The sequence below is a fragment of the Mya arenaria genome, chromosome 9 (genome assembly GCF_026914265.1).
Source record: "Mya arenaria isolate MELC-2E11 chromosome 9, ASM2691426v1".
NCBI lineage: Eukaryota > Metazoa > Mollusca > Bivalvia > Myida > Myidae > Mya > Mya arenaria.
Window position 1 is genome coordinate 69,393,765 of NC_069130.1, and position 18,852 is coordinate 69,412,616.

Sequence of the window (18,852 nt, forward strand, 5' to 3'; positions counted from 1 at the left end):
AACTGACCTCACTGCGGCACCAGAATCAAGTTTTAATGAGTAACAAATTACCTTTGATTACCTTAGATTTTCTTTTACCTGTTAACATTAAAGTTAAGTTCACATAATCAATTTCTTAAAAGCATGTGAATAATCTAATCATCAATGCAAAGTTATTAATGTGGTTTACAATATAAAGTTTTTATATATTGACATTATATGGCATTATAATTTTATGTCGTTATGGCCTCACGGTAGGGTCCAGCCATTATGCAATCAATGATAATGCAGCCAATTAACATGGGCACACTTTCATACAATCAATCAAACACACGAATGGGGTATGAGTAACAGATCGGAATGGTATCAGCCGATGATACAATGTTAGCAGTTCTACTTTAAGTCGTAATGTTTTAACAAAATAAGCCTTTTATATCTTGAATAGGTTATTCCAATGTGTCTAGTGGTCTGATCGCGTTACATAAAATCAGGGGCAGGTAACACCCGACTAACTCAGGAGTGCCATTGTATCCCGTTTGAAATTGAGACGTTTGGTTTAGCAATTTTGCGGGAAATACAAGCGCCTATTTTCGAAGTAAACAAAGCAATTTCCGCCTTATTTCAGGAAAACATCGGTTTGAACCATGCTGAGTGTTAAAGGATTGTCCTTAGGTAATCATATCTATGCATCGACAGTCAATTGTTATTTGACAATACTGAGATCTTCAGGCTTTTAATTTGAAAACATGCATTTTGATGATTTTGTTTGAAAAATGCTTTACTCAGTGACTGTTCGCAAACCGCAAACTCATGTATTTTGTCAATGTAGAATATGTACGGTCCGTGTATGTATGCATTTCTTTAGACCTTGCGTACAAGAATAAACAGTGAAAGTGCAAGCTTTTGTCGTTTGTTTATGCTGAAGGGATAGCTAATGGAAGAGACAGTGGCACTGGCAGGATACAAGGAAGTCTGGGTGCGATACTAGTCCACCTAAATGGCCATCAGCGAGTCTTTGGATGATTATTACTGATGACTTCCACCATCCCAGCAGAAAGTAGTGAACGGTCCTTGTGCAGAGAATCCTCGCAGCCACAATTTTGAAATTATTATTGCCTACTATTAAACACATATTTATTTATCATTTTATGTCTTTATGTCAACATATTAGATATCATAAAACACATACATGTATCGATTGTTTATCAAGTATCCCAATATCTGGGACAAATCTGACAGGTTGTGTACTAGTCCAAATAATTGTACGTACATACTGATTTTTTTTATGTTTTTTGATATGGCAAATCCTTTACATACAAATTGTTTAGTATCAAAAGTGGGTAGTTATTCCGATCAGGATTCCGGGTTAAAGCATTTAACATCTAAAAAATATTTGATGTGTTTTTTTCATTTCTTGCTGTCAAAACATAGCGATATATACATGAAGGGCACCTGCAAGGCTTCAGGGCACGATTTTTAAACAATCGGAACATTTCGGCCATGGCCGAGTTGTTACGATTGTATTTACAAGGTCTATCTCGAAGCTTGTCGGAGGTGGCCAAGTTATTACGATTGGGTCGAGTTGTTCCGCTTGGCATAATTGTTATCTGTGTCAGTCAACTTTCGTTTTATTGGAAAGGTAAATAATGTGTTTTAATGCATTAAGTGCTTGTTTTGTGCAAAATAACTTTTCACTTACATGGTAAAATATGAATATAAACGTTTATGATCAATTTAAACCATAAAATATTTCACTTAATACAATTTCAATATTTCTCAAAACACCCCCGGTTTTTGCACAAACCCGTTTAGACGTTAGGGATTGGAAGAATCCCGTATAACACATGATGACATCTATAATTTTAGACTATGTTGTGTACATGTACATGTATAAAAGGGTATTCATGACCCAGAATATATTTATGTGAAATTAACTACTCCAATGACAAATTCAATCTAGTTTAGATCACTGTCAGGTATATAATAATATTGAACAATTTTGTCATTATTATTCAACATTGATGCATAATATTATAATGTTATTAATTAGGTGATTTCATATTGGCCTAGTCATTTGTCCGAGGTTTGCTGGTGACCGAGAACAAATAACTTGGCCAATATGAAATCAACTTACTAAGAAGTATTTTATTAATTAACTATTATGTATGGTATGGTACAACATTTTGGTTTAAAACATTCAAATAACTTACCTAAAGAAGTTAATTTCACAGCAAAGCTGTATTTTTATCCCTTATTTATTCATAGTGTCTCTTCTTCACTTGACTTTGCTGAATTTGACATGCATCCTTAAAGTAACATTGCACAAACTTATGAATAAAGCACTGTACAGTGTAAGGAAGCATGTCTTTTCGTCTTAATTTACTAAATCATTTGCCAAACGTCAAGTGTTTCACCTTCATCCTCCATTTTGTTGGTGTACAAAATCATAATAGTCGTAAAATCCACCAACGGGTAAATACAACTGTAATACCAAACCGTATAAAGTGGTTCAACTGTTTTATAGGTTCACGAATTCCAATATAGGTTTATACGAAGCACCAAATTTTCAAAACAGTCGGAAAAACGGGAAAAAAAATGTCCAGCATATTTCTCATATTAGGCCAGTTTCGACAGCCAATGAAAATGGTCCATTTCTCAGATCCTATATTAGGCGAGTTTTGTAGCCAGTCAAAACGGAGGAAACTCATGTTGGCCAAGTTTTATTGATATTGGCCGAGTTTGGTTGATATTGAGCGAGTTTTGGCATATATTGTCTATAGTTGTCTGGTATTGGTTACACGCTTGTCCCCGTATCTCTTCAAATACGTGATATTGATTAATAATTCTTTATGTTATTTCGCCCTGTTTTAAATGGTAGAGAGTTGTAGCATTACAGGGATAAATAAGAAATGTCAAAATATTAAAATAAGTATCCCTGATCGCTCTTTATTGTAGCTAGGTGTATACCCTAGCTCTATTTTCAGAGGCTCCTTGGTTCTTGTATTTGCTCAGTGTAAAGCACCAATACACGGGGAACAACTTTTCCTGGGTTAAACCAGTACTGAGTACACTACTTTCCTAGCACTACCCTTTAAATGCCAAGCAAGGGAGCTACTTGTACCGACTTTTAACATCTTTCTGCATGACACGGCCATGGATCAACCCCATGACCTTTCACTCTGTGGGCAGACACCTTAACCCATAGGCCATGGAGACAGTGACAGAGAGGGTGTGTGGATAAAACCAACCGTTTGGTTTGCTCAATTGCTTTGAGGACCATGCTAGTGATTCTAAAATGCCATTCTAAAATGCCGTCCCGGTTTTTTTTTTATAATGTTAAGCCTGCTAGGATCAAGGTCAAGGTCACTGCAGGGCTTTTTCTATAGTACCCACGGGTCCGACTATCGGACCCATTCCCCAAGCAAAATATAAGATATTTTTCCCAATCAGCAGAAAAAAATCCCAATAAAAAAAAAAAAAAATTTCGAAATTCTTTTTACCTGTACTGGTTCATTTTCAACATCCTAATAAATTATGTGATGTGAAGTGTTTTTGATAATAAAACTCGACAATCAATGATTTTCATCACATTCAGAGATCAGTATGAAATATTAATTATCTGTCATGATTTATTGCAATAGATATTTACACCCCAAGGATTGATATTTCAGCCATTTTGTGTCTTTTAACGGGAAAATAAACTAATATTTAATCATGTCCTAATACCCAGGAGACTAAACAGCTTTTTCTTTTAACTGTTAAATTTTCCAATTTCGACATTTTCACAACGCAAAATTTCCCAAAATGTCTACGGTCTTTTTCCCAAAATGGGCAGAAAAAGCCCTGCACTGTCTCAGTTTTGACAGTGGATTAAGGGTTGTCAATCTTTTATAACGATTTCAACAGTAAAAAGGGCACTAACGGGATATTTGGCGCTAATAGAGCATTTGTGAAAAGGGCACTACTCAAAAATGGGGCAGGGCGGTAAGAAAAGGGGCACGGGCGCTGCGCCATTGAAAAACAGGATTAATGTTTGGTACTGAATAACTTTAGTTAGGGTAGGCATATATGACCAAACTTATTATGTAGGAGGAGTTTATGGAGGACTCTTGTGAAATTGTATTTAAAGCCCCTAGGGTCAAGGTCACTATTACTTAAACAAGAAAAAAACAACAGTTGAAAGTGAATTTCACAACAAAGGCTAAAGTTCTTTTGTCAATCTTTGAAATCTGATTTCTTTGCAGTGCAGCGTTTTTTATTTACTATTTTATTTGTCTTTTTTTGTTGCTTTTGACAGGCACATATTATATGATTATTGAATTTATTTCTGATATCTTATAGCTTTGTTTTTCTTACTTCAGAAAATGTGCAGCCAACACAAAAGAGACAGCCTAGAGCTAAGAAACCGTTCACGGTATACATATTTATAATTATGATACATAGTGCTTTATAACTTTTAATCAAAGTAACATTTAGGATCAATTATCAAAAAAGATGTGATCTTATGTTGAGCTTTACTATTTTATGGGTAAATCATGTCTTTAATTTGTATGCAATTATATGATTGCTTTTGTTATTACCTGTACTGTAAAACTGGTACCATACGTAAATGATAATAGATAAGAATATTATTGTTTTTATTAGGGACTGGGTCAAGGCAAAAAATCTCTAAGCATTTAATAAAATACATCACTTAAATCAGTGTATTTTTTTATTTCACCCTTGTGTTTTTTACTTTAATAAAAATATTTATGGCTGTACAACAATAATGATACAACATATATGCAGGGCAGTCTTTCTGCAATTTGCAAAATCAGAATGGGGCTTAAGCTCTTCCAAAGGTTAATTTTGTCGATGAAACTGTAGTTGTACAAATGTGATTTAACCACGGATTCCTGCAAATCTATTTGCTCTAGCTGGGAGTAAGATGTATTATTGGTCCCAGGCTCTAGAGACCTAAATAACTGGTTAAAAAAGTGATTCAGTCATTGAAATTAGAATTTTAGATGAACAAGCCCAAATTCTTATACTATTGCTTGGCATCAAATTTTTGAACAAGCCCTGCTATATGAAATTCAGAAATTGAGCAAGCCCGGAAGTCATTTTATCAGTGCAGGGCTTGGGGACTTTTCGACCACTGCTGATTGTGTTTGGAAGTTTTGGATTGCTTAATTTGTTGCTAGTATTGACACTCCAGTTTGCTCCAAACTTAAAAGTCAGGAGAGCTCTTAAAAAGGCTTCTATAATAGCCATTTTTGCTTCTGCGACAGAGTGTTAAAATCCCCTTTGACCTCCCATTGGGGGCCTAAAGAACCCTCAACCCTATTGCTGAAATGGTTTCAGCCCTTCAGCAGCAAGGTCAATCACATCCCTGGAACTTGAACTTGCCAGTTAGGAGTTTTGGATAAATGCAATACCAATAATAAAATCACTTAATATAAATGTGTCACATTATAATAGAGAATCAAAATCTGTAAATGTACCTTAACTACTGACTAGTAACAGAATATCACAGAAGAAAATGTCTCTAGCTTGGCTAATTTTGTTGGATTTTGTTCAACTTATTCTTATGTAATTTTTTAGGCCAGCCTGGAGGGGAATTTTGACAATGGGGCAAAATTTCTGCCCCCAAATCGTCTGAAAGACAGCGCTGACATGTATTGGTACCCCCTATTACAAGTCTTATAAGTAATCAAGTTTATTGTTATTTCAGGTGGCAGTCGAAGGCAACATAGGCAGTGGAAAGTCTACATGTCTGGAATACTTCCGCAAACAGAAGGAAGTTGAAGTATGGTTCAGTGACAATGCTCATGTCTTGGTCAATGGAATCACTGGGCAGATTCTGATTTAACCATTAAGCAACTGCCAAAAGTCATTCATTGGTTTTAATAAGTGGGTTATATTGCAGTGTGTACATGCCTGCAGGCAAGAATAGTGATATTCCAATTTGCGCTACTTAAAAAGGTAGCTAAGTAAATATTTTTGTGGCATATGCTGAATTAATGCTTTTCTGATGCATAAATGAGCAATAACTGTTAATTATAGTTAGTTATTGCTATACGGCAGGTTTTATGTTGATTGTTTTATAAAGGAAAGAACATTGCGTAATTATCGTAGCACTGTCGATGTTGTCAGCAGAACTTGCCAGAGGAGTCTGACAGGCATAATGTTTAACCTATGCCAATAGCTCAAAAAATGTTTAAACTTTAAAAGTACTTATACATTCACATGAAACTTAGTTCATTTTAGGCTTACAAGTCTTTTTTTTAAAGAATAAAGTTGCAGTATTGTCATATTGTGCATGAATGTTGTGCAAACACTAAGATTCCGTGAAATAAAATTACATGTATAAGCTTTCACCATTTTGTCTCAAATACTATATTGTTATACGTTCATAACAGGTCGTCCCGGAGCCAGTATTCAAGTGGAAGGATGTGAAAGGCTACAACACACTGGTAAATATGATAATCTCCTTTTACTTTTATCAAGGGAGTAGTGAGATGATAATGTTTGTTTGAATGAAAAGCTGTGTTTGTTTCCCTTCCAAATAGGCTTAGGCCCAAAACAATACCTGTGTTTCCTGTAATCCCACTGACCCAAGTTTTTCTCGCCAACCCTAGTCTTTTTTTTATCCCCCGCCTTGAAAAGGCGAGGGGATATAGTAATGGTAGGCGCGATTCCATGTGTGTGTGTGTGTGTGTGTGTGTGTGTGTGTGCGTCCGTCCGGCCCACATTCATTTCTTTGCATCTCCTCTTACATTTCTCATGCGATTTCTACCAAACTTCCACAGATTGATGATCATAAAGTGAAGCAGTGCATATTATCGGGCTTTCCCGATTCGACCATTTTTGAAAGAGTTATTGCCCTTTGCTTATTTTACATATAAAATTGGTTTCTTCGCAACTCCTCTTACGTTTTTCATGCGATTTCTACCAAACTTTCACAGATTGATTATCATAATGTGAAAAAGCGCATATTGTCGGGCTTTCACGATTCGACTATTTTTGAAAGAGTTATTGCCCTTTGCTTATTTTACATTTAAAATTGGTTTCTTCGCAACTCCTCTTACGTTTTTCATGCAGTTTCTACCAAACTTTCACAGATTGATGATCATAAAGTGAAGCAGCGCATATTGTCGGGCTTTCCTGATTTGACCATTTTTGAAAGAGTTATTGCCCTTTGCTTATTTTACATTTAAAATTGGTTTCTTCGCAACTCCACTTACGTTGATGACTATAAAGTGATGCAGCGCATATTGTCAGGCTTTTGCAATTTGACCTTATTTGAAAGAGTTATTGCCCTTTTTTAATTTTACGCATTTCTTATGTTCCTGAGCAACTACCCTTACCATTGATTGGCTTTCGTTACAAAAAAATGCCCCATGAGGCGGGGGATATAGCTGTCTGTGACCGCTCTTGTTAGGTGTTAAATTAAAAAATAAAAAAAATAAATACGGTACACTGTCATTGTTTTCGTTGTTTGGTGTCTCTGGTCCATGGGTCCTGTGCGATCCAAGGATAAACACTCACTCATGATCTCATCATCTGTATAACCAAAATGCTTTCTCAACCAGAAGTAAAATGGCGGTGTCCATACTGTCAGTGGACAATGTCCGCATTTCATGATAAAATGTCTTGAGATCTATTCTCAACAGAACTGAACTTTATAGCATGGTGTAGCGAACATTCCACCCTGTCCCTACTCCTACTCCTACTCCCCTAAAAGACAGGTGAGTGACATGCCCAGAAATAAATATAAAACATATTGCATGTAACCAGAAGCACAGGTTTGTTTTATTGGCCTTAGGCTGATATTGCTAATGATTTATCAAAATATTATTAAAGCCTGCGCGTTTCTGGTATGTTTATATGACCATATGTGAGTATATAATATCTATGTTTATTTTTTCAGGAGTTGATGTACAAGGATGCGTCCCGCTGGAGTCTTGCCTTCCAGTCGTATGTACAGCTAACCATGGCTGAGGTTCATAGGAAGGAAACAGTAAGATTATATACAATTTGCGTAAAAAATGTTAACTTACATTAGCTCAGTTATGAACTCAGCTTTTAACTGATAAATCAATTCACTCATGTGTCTGTTTCCAGGGAAACAAATTATTACAACATTATTTTACTCTTTTGTTGGTACAATTTTAGGCAAAAATATTGCCTTGTGTTGGCAGGAGGAACTTGCCCATCATGGTGACCACACTTCACCCCATCTTGATGACCATACCAACTCAACCAGTGACTATACTTATATCATATAAAGTTTAAAACTAAAATGCTATATGCATCTCAACGGATACTTGCCTATATAATTTCAGACTTGCCCAGTGAAGATGATAGAGAGGTCGCTGTACAGTGCACGTTACTGCTTTGTAGAGAACCTCTATAAAGGGTTGGTGCCTTAACTTGTTTTGATGTTCGTCCAGGGTTCCATATTCACTATTTTATTGAGGTTTCAATATAAAACTCCAGACTCAGAAAAACTTATTTTCATATTCAGCATAAATACTTTTTTAATTGCAGTTTAATAATCAAGTCAAGTTTGGAAATGCACATGTCTTGATTTTATTAATTGTGGAATATGATCGTAGCGATACTTTAATAACTGCACTACTAGTTTTTAAGGTTCGAATCCCTATGCATCCATGTCTAAGGATGAGTGAATTAAATCGAAAACCTAAACCAATAATGAATATGGTGGCGCATTTTGTAATATGAGCTTTTGCGAAGAAATACATATATATTTGGAAAGAAATACTCGGTCATTTGAATAAACTAGCGTTTCTTAGTTTATATTAATGATTGCACATTTTTTCATAAAACCCAAACAGAACGAAGAGCGAAAAATATTTTTTTCTTATTATCAATTATTAATTATTGTTTTGAATATCACTGTAAATGCAAAGGCATGTGCTTACCAAAATGTACAGTATTAAGATATGTTCAGAATACTATTAAGATTAGGAGTTGTTTTATACATCCCAGAGTATGTTGTATAAGAAAACATATTTCAAAGAAGGCTTACCTCTCAAAAATGACTTAAAACATCATTTCAGACCAAAACATGAATAATCATATTTCTGTGGAGTTAAGCTATCCTCTACATCCTTGACATCATCTGGTCAAAATTCAAGTCCTGAGGATCATGATATGAATCATAAAATAAATAGCCTTTAGAGCTGTAAACATCATGACAAAAATGTTACAGTCAAATGATAGGCATTTGTAGAAAGAACTGTTGCATTTTGAAATATATCTTCAAAGTTAAGTTTTCATTACAGTGAGAAATCAATATTATACCTCAGATTGTAAAACACAAAACATGTTTACCGGGAGCTGCCATTTTGTTTGATTTTTTTTTACACTAATGGTAAACTGTAGTATATAAAACTCCCCGCATCAGTTACTTCCCTTTACAAAACACTATAAAGCTGAGTAGGAAAATTATAATTGATTATACTGCAGCTTTCAAAAAAAGCTAAAAACCACCAAAAATCTGGTTCACTGTTAAAATTTATGTGAGGTCGTCATTTTGGTGTGGGCTTAATGATATTGGATTGAAAATACTACTGTCAGATTACCTGTCATCAAAAAACATTACATTTCATACCCTTTGGCCTGTTTGGTTTGAAAAAAAAGTTGGGGTATTGTGGTAGTTGGGATAAAGCTAAAGAGTTATGAAAGAGTGCTGCACCTTTGGCAGTTTGCATTTTGTGGTAGCACCCTTTGCCCTTATCGAGACCAGTCAAGATACCCTCCTACCTAGAAATCTTCTTAGAATTAAAAGCTTAAGAAAGACAAATATTTCTTTTTTTGCATTAAAACTCATTCAACTCATGCAAAGTTAAAATATATGCCTGTTGAAACGTAATATTAGTTTAAACATTATATATTTTACAACGATTGTGAAGAAAGCTATGATAGCTTATACTAAGTCACTCTCATTGGCATGCTGTTGGCGAGAGTGTGGTCTTGTGTTGTGGGGGAAACCGGAGTACGGGGAGAAAACCCACTTGTCAGGCTTAGTGACCACTAACCAAACTCACATGCACCCAGGCTGGGAATCGAACCCGGGACCCTTGGTGAGAAGCGAGTGCGCTAACTGGACAACCAAATGTAATATTACTTCACTTAAGCGTAATTCCAACATTTTCATCTGTCAAATTATTCACATACATGTAAATAATGTGCCCTTTTCTCCTTTAGCACCCTGTCCAGCTTCTGCAGCACCCTGTCCTCTTTAAACCCTGGCTATCCTTACAATACCCAAACTTCCATTGGAAAAACTCAAAATTGCTCTGCAGCGCTCTTGTTTGTTTTTTTTGTCCAGGATTCTCAGTGTTTTGTATTCACATTTCAGGGGTTTGATGCCGGAAATAGACTATGCCATCCTGTCAGAGTGGTATGACTGGATCCAGGAGAATGAAGATATGCATATTGATCTCATAGGTACGTTTACCATGACACAATGAAGTTTGACACTGTCTTACATGTAGGTCGTAAGTTTACCTTGTAATACTATTTTGTTGTTTTCTGAGACATGTTGATGTGATGAAATATGAGTTTGTTTCTTCAGTAGAAACCAGTACTGAGTTCCTTTATATTCGTCCATTTTAAAAAAACATGGTGTATTCAAATTTAACTTGCGTGCATGGGCAGAAGGGCGTATGTTGTCCGCTCAATAAATTAAGGTGCCTTTGTTCAATCATCACCAAATTTAGTCCAAATGTTTATTGGCATGCTATCTTCGAGAACCAGCCATATCGCTTTAGTCACTTCAGAATTAATGCCTTTAAATTATAGAAATTACCTAAAATTGGTCTTGTCCGCTCAATAACTTAAGAAGCCTTTGTCCAATCACAACGAAATTTTCATAACCAGCCATATAGCTATAAGCTATAAGAGTTAGTTCCCTTTAATTGTAGAAATTGGTCTCTCTCAATAACTTAAGAAGCCATTGTCTAATCATCACCAAATTTGGTCAGAATATGTATTGGCATAATATCTTGGACATGTTCGATAACCAGCCATATTGCTGTAATCACTCAAGAGAAACCGTTCTTTAATTGTATAAATTACCTAAAAGTGGTATTGTCCAATCAATTTCGTTTAATAGAAACCTTTTTCTAATCATCACCAAATTGGGTTAGAATGTGTATGGGCAGAATAGCTCAGTCAGGTTTGATAACCAGCCATGTTTCATCAGTCACTCCAGACTGATGACCCTTGAATTCGCAAAAACTGTATTTACAGTGTCCGACCTCTTTAAATTTGGCTTGACTTACAACTACTTATCAACAATCTTGGTGTCCTAAAATTAGGACAGACGTAATTTATGTTAGTAAACTCTTGTTGAGATTCCAAGATAATGTACCTTTGCTGGGGCTGAATACCCACAACCTTAAGGGTGAGAGGTGGACACCTTTATCACTAGACCTCTTTTAACACTTTATTAAAAAAAATGCTATACAGAGCTGTCTCTTTCACAAATGTGAGACATTACCAAGGCAACCTGAGTTCAATTACAGGCCTGGGAGCATGTGCATTTGGTTGGTGGTCACCAAGCCGAACAAGTGGGTTTTCAGTGGGTTCTCTGATTTCTCCAACAACCTAAGACCACACTCTCGCACAACAAGAATGACTTTGCCTACGTTTGTTTGACTTTCTTCACAAGCGTAAAATAAAGTTTAAACTAAATGTGAGACATATTTTGAGCCAGAACAAACAGTCATTGTTGGGAGTGGGACCTGCAGTCTGGTTGTTACCAAGGATATTCATGGCAACAATTCAAATTGTGGAAAAGGCTTTAGGATAAACTTATTTTGTTTGTGTTACTGTTACCAAGTGTTCACTTGTATGAGATGTTAATGGTACAGTAACATCTCACTGTATCTTGTTACGATTGTTTATAAAGGTGATTTCATGATTGATTCATTCTGACCTCATTTGACTTTAGATAACTAATTGCTGGCCTCAATTGACATTGAGGCATGGCTTTGAAGTTTAATAACGCAAGTCTGCTCTAGATAAGACATTGAAGATAAATGTGAAACACTGTCCCTAAATGACCATATGTGATATGAAATTTCATTTTACTTCTTATATGTTTAATGCTATTTACTAAAAGGTTACAAAACATATTCCACTTCTCTGGGTTCCTGTAACTGAACATAAATGATTGATATATTTTGATACCATTTATGCACATATAAAACACATATAAAACAACAAGACATACATAACTTGTATATTTACATTTGCCTATCCTTTGTGTAGATAAAACTTGTATAACACGCGTTGTGAGTTGTGACGTTATTGTTTATTTTAATATTGTGCTCCGATTAGATAAGGGTTACATCATTTAACCAATAATATACGATGTTACAAAATCAGCTTTTTTTTATACAGACATATGATGTCTTTTAGATTTCTCTAAGAACAAATACGGTACTCAATTACAGAAGATACTGCTAATTTTCAATGAATAATTATTTAAAATGTAAATATAAGTATTGATCACATTTTTTCTTGCATATGGTGTATGACCAAGAAGCGCTAGCTTGCTTCATGGAATTTACTTGTGTGTCCTACTACATTCAGACACCATAAATGCAAGAAAAAAATGTTATCATTCAATCATAATACCATAATTGTATGTCTGGCAGTGGCAGTATTTTTATTTCATGCTTCAAGCACACTCACCTTAGATAGTGTTAATTCCTATCAGCAGAATTATGTTAAAGTTAAAGATGCAAGTCATTGCTGTTTAAAAGTTCATTTTTTGTTGTTTTGTTTGTTTTCAAAGACTAGCTTTGTACAACAGATTATTTACATGGGTGAAAGTTTTCAGTATTGATACTGAATTCAGTATTTTGGAAAATATTTATCCTATATATTGTATTGTAAAAATGGCATTTCCCTATGTAAACACCCTATTTTCAGTATTTTGAAAAATTAGCAATAATTGTATTGTGTCAAAACATACCATAAATTTATAAATATAGGCATCTTTTCATTTTATCTGACAAAATCATTACATAATTCATTTTTCTATCAATGACGTTTTCCTGATGATTGCCAAACTGTATTGCCTAAAGACCAGCATGAAATGGCAATTCCTTAGGCAATTTTGGCTTAAATACAAGTGAGGAAAATCCCCATGTCCTAGGCAATTATCATACTAATATTATGGTAATTTCTTCAACTGTTTAATGCTACTCATTCATTTCCAATTTTATTCCTCAAAGTGAAAGGAAATAAATACCATTATTTCTTGTCAAATGATCAACCTGCAAGTTTAGATTGTAGTTCAATTATTAAAAGCTGGAATATGTTCTCTTACAGACATTCACTTCAATAGAGATCTTTAGTGAGTTTCAGTGTCTCATCATATTATTAAAAGTAATTTTACTCAGAAATGTTCTGCATATTTTCAGTGTACCTGCAAGCCTCCTCTCCCACCTGCCAGTCACGAATCAAGAAGAGAAATCGACATGAAGAGCAGGCTGTTCCTATCGTAAGTGATGGAAACACATATTTTCGAGCAGCCTATAAATGTTATATTTAGGTATCATGACTGGCGTCAGTCTGTGCCGTAAGCAAATCCTAGTGCAACCAATAACTTGAGTACCGGTTTTTATAATATAATGGTGGTGAAACTTACTGACAGTGTTTGTAGGCTTACTGTCTCAATCAAATTTGATATTGCGGTAAATTGCATCTGACATGAACTCCTGAGTTATTCCCCTTTTACATTTAAAATAGTAGGTTTGTTCAAAATTGCATACAATAACTGAAGTATTCATTATTAATCTTGATTAAACTAGGCAAAATTGGCTTTTTGCATACGATCAGGGTGAAGTTTGATTGTGGGATAACTCCAGAGTAATGCCTCTTTACAATAAAATCAGTCAATATATTTCTTGAACTGTCATCTGTACAGACAATAACAAGTATTGAGTACAAAACTACATAGAATCCAATCATGATGAATCTTGGTGGCAGTGTCTGTAGGCAAAATTTCTTTACCAAGTTTTATCTAGAGATTAATTTGCTCAGGTAGCACAAAAGTAATTCCCCTTTTTACATAAAAATAACAGCCTTAAAATCAAAAGTACAGTGATAAATAAATCAATTGATACTATGAAGAATGACATTTTCTTTCATGAATGGGTTTAAACATCCATTTAAATGTGATGATTGTTAAAATATATTGATTATAAGCTGTGCTAGCACCTCTCACAAATGTGCAAGAGTGCACTCCGTACATTATAAACAAACATGAAAATTCAATCAATCCTTATATTAACTTTGGTATTTATTTTTCACCGTTAAGATTTTATTGTCAAAGAAATGTTACTGTCAACAATGATTGTAGAAAAGAATAGCCGATAGTTGTAATTTTGTATACCATTGGTATTATGATATTGCACCATTTCAATATATTTTATACTGCATTTTGAAATAAACAGAATCTATTGTGTGTTATACAATCTGAAAGTTGTCTATACAAAAGACTATGCAGAAGCAGCACATATAAGTATATCTCAACATCAGCTTGTCCTTCATCATGTAACTTGTAATGCTGATCAGTGATATCAAAGAAAACTTTCATTATTTGATTTACCATTTTCAGGAATACCTTGATTCCTTGAATTCTCTACACGAAGATTGGCTGATTAAGCAGAGCAAGTTTAAGACGCCCTGTCCTGTATTGGTATGTAACAGAAATAAGAGTAGTTTGTTTTAAGGGAAATGTTTATAATCACATAAACAGTATAAAACAGTAGTTATGCTTCATCATGTTCTGTATGACATTCAATTGGCATAATGTTGTTCTTTTGGCAAGGACATTTTTAGCTGGACTATTTGAAGAATAAGGAGGGCTACACTACTCGCCCCAGAGTCGGTGTCCGGTTTAAGTTTTATGGCAAGTTGGGATTTTCACGTATAAAGTCCAATACCCTTCATTCAATTCACTGAATACTTCACTCAGTTGTTCAGGTTGGGAAATTTATTCATAACTTCTAGACCGTTCATTCAATTGACTTGATACTTCACACAGTTGTTCAGGACCATTACACAATGAGGTTACATAACTCCATATTATTCTTAATACAAGTTATGGCCCCTGATTGACTTAACAACTTACGTTAAAGTTTTAGGGCAAGTTTGGATTTTAATAAAAATTATCTTTACCCTTCATTCAACTGACTTAATACTTTGCACAATTAATGACGACCATCTTACAATAAAGTTACATAACTCCATTTAAACCCTTTAAAATACCAATTATGGCCCTTGATTGACTCTTCTTTTTTTAAAATTATCTTTTGATTTCTTTTGACAAGCACATTACCTTAACCAGATTTTCACAAAGTGAAACCAAGTTATAAGAATGACTTGTCATTGTTTGGGCAGGCTGGTAGAAGGGCAGCGTCATAGTAACCTTATGTATCGAATAATTTTAACTAGGTTTGACATCTAGTGATCAGAGGTTATGGAGACCTTTCATGGGATTGCATTTGAGGCCCATAGGATCAAGGTCAAGGTCAAAGCTACTATTAATAGAAAAATGGTTGGTGTTGAATAACTTTATAAGTAAGGGTCCACATTATTGCGAGCAAACTTGGTATATATAAAGAGTTTATAGAGACCTTTCATGAGATTGTGTTTTGGGTCCCCGAGAGTTATGGTCACTGTGTAGTTTTTAATTTGATTTTTATTGCTTTTGACAGGGTCATACATACATCATTATTGTATTCACTTTTAAGTCAAAACGGCGTAGTTGAGCAGGGCGCTTACGACAGCTCTTATTATGAATATTTGTCTTTGGAAAATTAAGCAAACTTCAAAATCTGTACGGCTTCATACTGCAGGTCACAAATAATATTGTTTCATTGGTTTGAGCCTTTAATACCAAAAGCACAAACATTTGTTATTAAATTCTACTTTATACTAAAATCATTCAAGAGAAACAACATCACTGTATCTGTGAACTATCAGTGTTCTCAATAAGTTTCGGTTGAACCGTCCCAAATAGTTAACTCAAGTCACTGACCAGCTTCTACTTTTAATTAAAATTCATTGATCTTTTTTCAAATTTAAACTGGTCCATTTTTCATTCGAACTGTCCATTTTAGCCGGCAGCAGGTTCTTTTTGAAAACACTTGAGTATTAAGGGAATTAAAATATTGTCTTTTGGATTTGAAAATGTTTCTATATTTGTGGTTATCTTATATCTGTGGATTAGATGTAAGGACACCACTTTGGCCAAGTAATCTTACAATTATTAAGACATGAGTGTGCGCAAGATCTGTATAACCTTATATTAGTATATATATCATTATGTTGAATTATTCATTTTCAGATAATCAATACAGATTGTGGTATGGATGACATGTATAGGAAGTTTGAATTACACCGGGATGAGATTCTACAAATAAACAAGGAAAACTGATGAATGTACTTGAATAGGATCTTGATACATTTTGTTTGTGTTGAACACTGTGCTTATATTCACCTGTATATAATAAAATCATTATTTGTGTGGATAAGACCAATGTTGGTTGGTTGATAATATTTCATTGTTTAAGTATACTCTATTATGTATATCCTCGTTTATGAATTTTACAATCTTAATGTAGTCCGTAAGTTGGGTCATGTTTTAAGTGGGATGATTTATTTATTTTTGTATCCCAATCACGCCATCATAGGACTGCAAAAAAAATTTGACCGTTGTTAGACATATATCCTATATGGTTTAAGTTTTCACAAACAAAGATTTACTGCAACTAACAATTTGCCAACTCCTGAGAGTCCCAGTAATATGCTTTAAAGGGACTAGACACCAGAGGATACAAATTTGCAAGAAGAAAAAAAAAATTGTCAAAAACTTACATAAAATTGATATCGCTGTGTACAACACATTGAATTTTAATGACTGATATATCACCTCGCTTACAACAAATGTATCTTTCGAAGTTTTTGTGTATTTTTCCAAATCGAAAATTTACTGGGTTTACCACGTAAATCCCAGTTTAAAAATAGGGTGGGTAATTTATCTGTATTCTTAAACAGATATGAATTCAACAGGAAAACACAGATGAGACAGCAACATGATTGTTTCCTTTATTCTTGTAATCATGTAAAATGATGTATCCCAAATTGGCAATTCTAGGCTTGTTTTGAGGAAATTCTGTATTTGCTGATTTTTGAACAATCTGGTGTCTGGTCCCTTCATGGATGAAGTAACATATCAAACTATTTTAAATCAGTTTACTCTTCAACCATTTATGCTATCTATTGGATTATCTGACTGATATTTTAACTGTTGTGCAATTACAGTGCAGGTGTAACTGGGAACATAAATGAAGGTCAATGCTTGTGAACTTACATAAATAATGTTTTGAATGTGAATACATGTGAACATACTTGTATGTGAATGCTTGTGAATATACATGAATTATGAATACATGTGAACATACATGTATATGAACGCTTGTGAATATACATGCATATGAATGCGTGTGAACATACGTGAATGTGTGTGAACATACGTGAATGTGTGTGAACATACGTGAATGTGTGTGAACATACGTGAATGTGTGTGAACATCCGTGAATGTGTGTGAACATACGTGAATGCGTGTGAACATACGTGAATGTGTGTGAACATACGTGAATGCTTGTGAACATACCTGAATGTGAATACTTGTTAAAGTATTTTAGTACATTATTAAGAAGAATGTTAAGCGCAATGTCTTGATTTAAAACTCAAAGAGAATACTCAAATTAACATCAACCTCTATCCAGAAGTAGTTCAGTTTAAGTTAAATGCACTTTGCATAGACACAATGAGGTGTCAAGTCCTGATCAGCTGATGAAACCGAGACATTTACAGTGTCAGTACTTGTTTTACATCTGTTTTAGATCTGATAAGATAAATGTATTGTTATATATTTAGGGTTTACTCTAGTTTCAAGTCATGCCTTCTGGTGATGTGTATAGTCATTATGATAATATCATTCGTTCATTTCGTAACTTCACAGGATTTTAAAGATATCATAATTTTAACACTATTGATATGTATCATGTCATATGCATGTATGAGCTTTTTATTGACCCTGTTTTAAATGATGTTTTAACCATGTCTCAATTATAGATATAAACTAATAATATGTATATTTTACACCAACATTTAAATAACTCTTATGGTGATAGTTTTATATGTCATTGAAATAAATTTGTAGAAAGAAAGCTTGAAATTGTCTTTTTTGACGATGTGTATACAATATGCATGCAAGCAGCTGAAGTCACACTGATACTTGAATATCCTTTCGAATACCGCTACCGTACATCGACGCGCTACCGTAGCCGCCTAATGCAGACCAATTTTCCAAGGGTGCTGGTTACCGCTACTGTTTTACTGTAGGAATACTGTAGGCGACTGAAACGTACCGAAAAAGTAGGTACGTCCAGTTCCACAGCCGCAAAATGCACATTTTCCACAAATTTGTGGTACGTTTTTCATTAAAATAAAAAGGATTGTGAATTTTAAAAACAGCATTGATACGCTATGGTACTTTGTCTTAGAAACAGTTACTACACTACGGAATTTCTTTCAAATATGATAACCATGCAAAAATAAGCAACGGTATTTCTTTAAAAATCGTCATTCAACATTCTTCGCCTCTGGCTTTTGTACATTTGCTTTAATTAAACAGTATGCTTATGTTTTTCCTCTTGTATCAGGAGTACGCTGTGGTATCACTGTTAAATTTAAGAAATGAGCAAAACTGCACAGTGGTATTACTGTGATATTTGTTTTACGGACTGTGTGTTAACTTTGATAAGGTAGACATTT

General features: G+C 34.5%; 1 protein-coding gene across 1 annotated transcript; it reads left to right on the top strand.

Annotated features, from left to right (window-relative positions):
* Positions 1 to 542: 542 nt before the first annotated feature.
* On the top strand, positions 543 to 18,226 carry LOC128202951 (thymidine kinase 2, mitochondrial-like). The gene is made up of 10 exons (XM_052904149.1): positions 543 to 651; positions 4,341 to 4,393; positions 5,693 to 5,767; positions 6,381 to 6,434; positions 7,892 to 7,981; positions 8,307 to 8,380; positions 10,349 to 10,437; positions 13,425 to 13,504; positions 14,624 to 14,704; positions 16,358 to 18,226. The coding sequence occupies exons 1-10, from the start codon at positions 624 to 626 to the stop codon at positions 16,445 to 16,447; spliced, it is 714 nt and encodes a 237-aa protein (XP_052760109.1). The 5' UTR covers positions 543 to 623; the 3' UTR covers positions 16,448 to 18,226.
* The last annotated feature ends 626 nt before the right edge of the window (positions 18,227 to 18,852 follow it).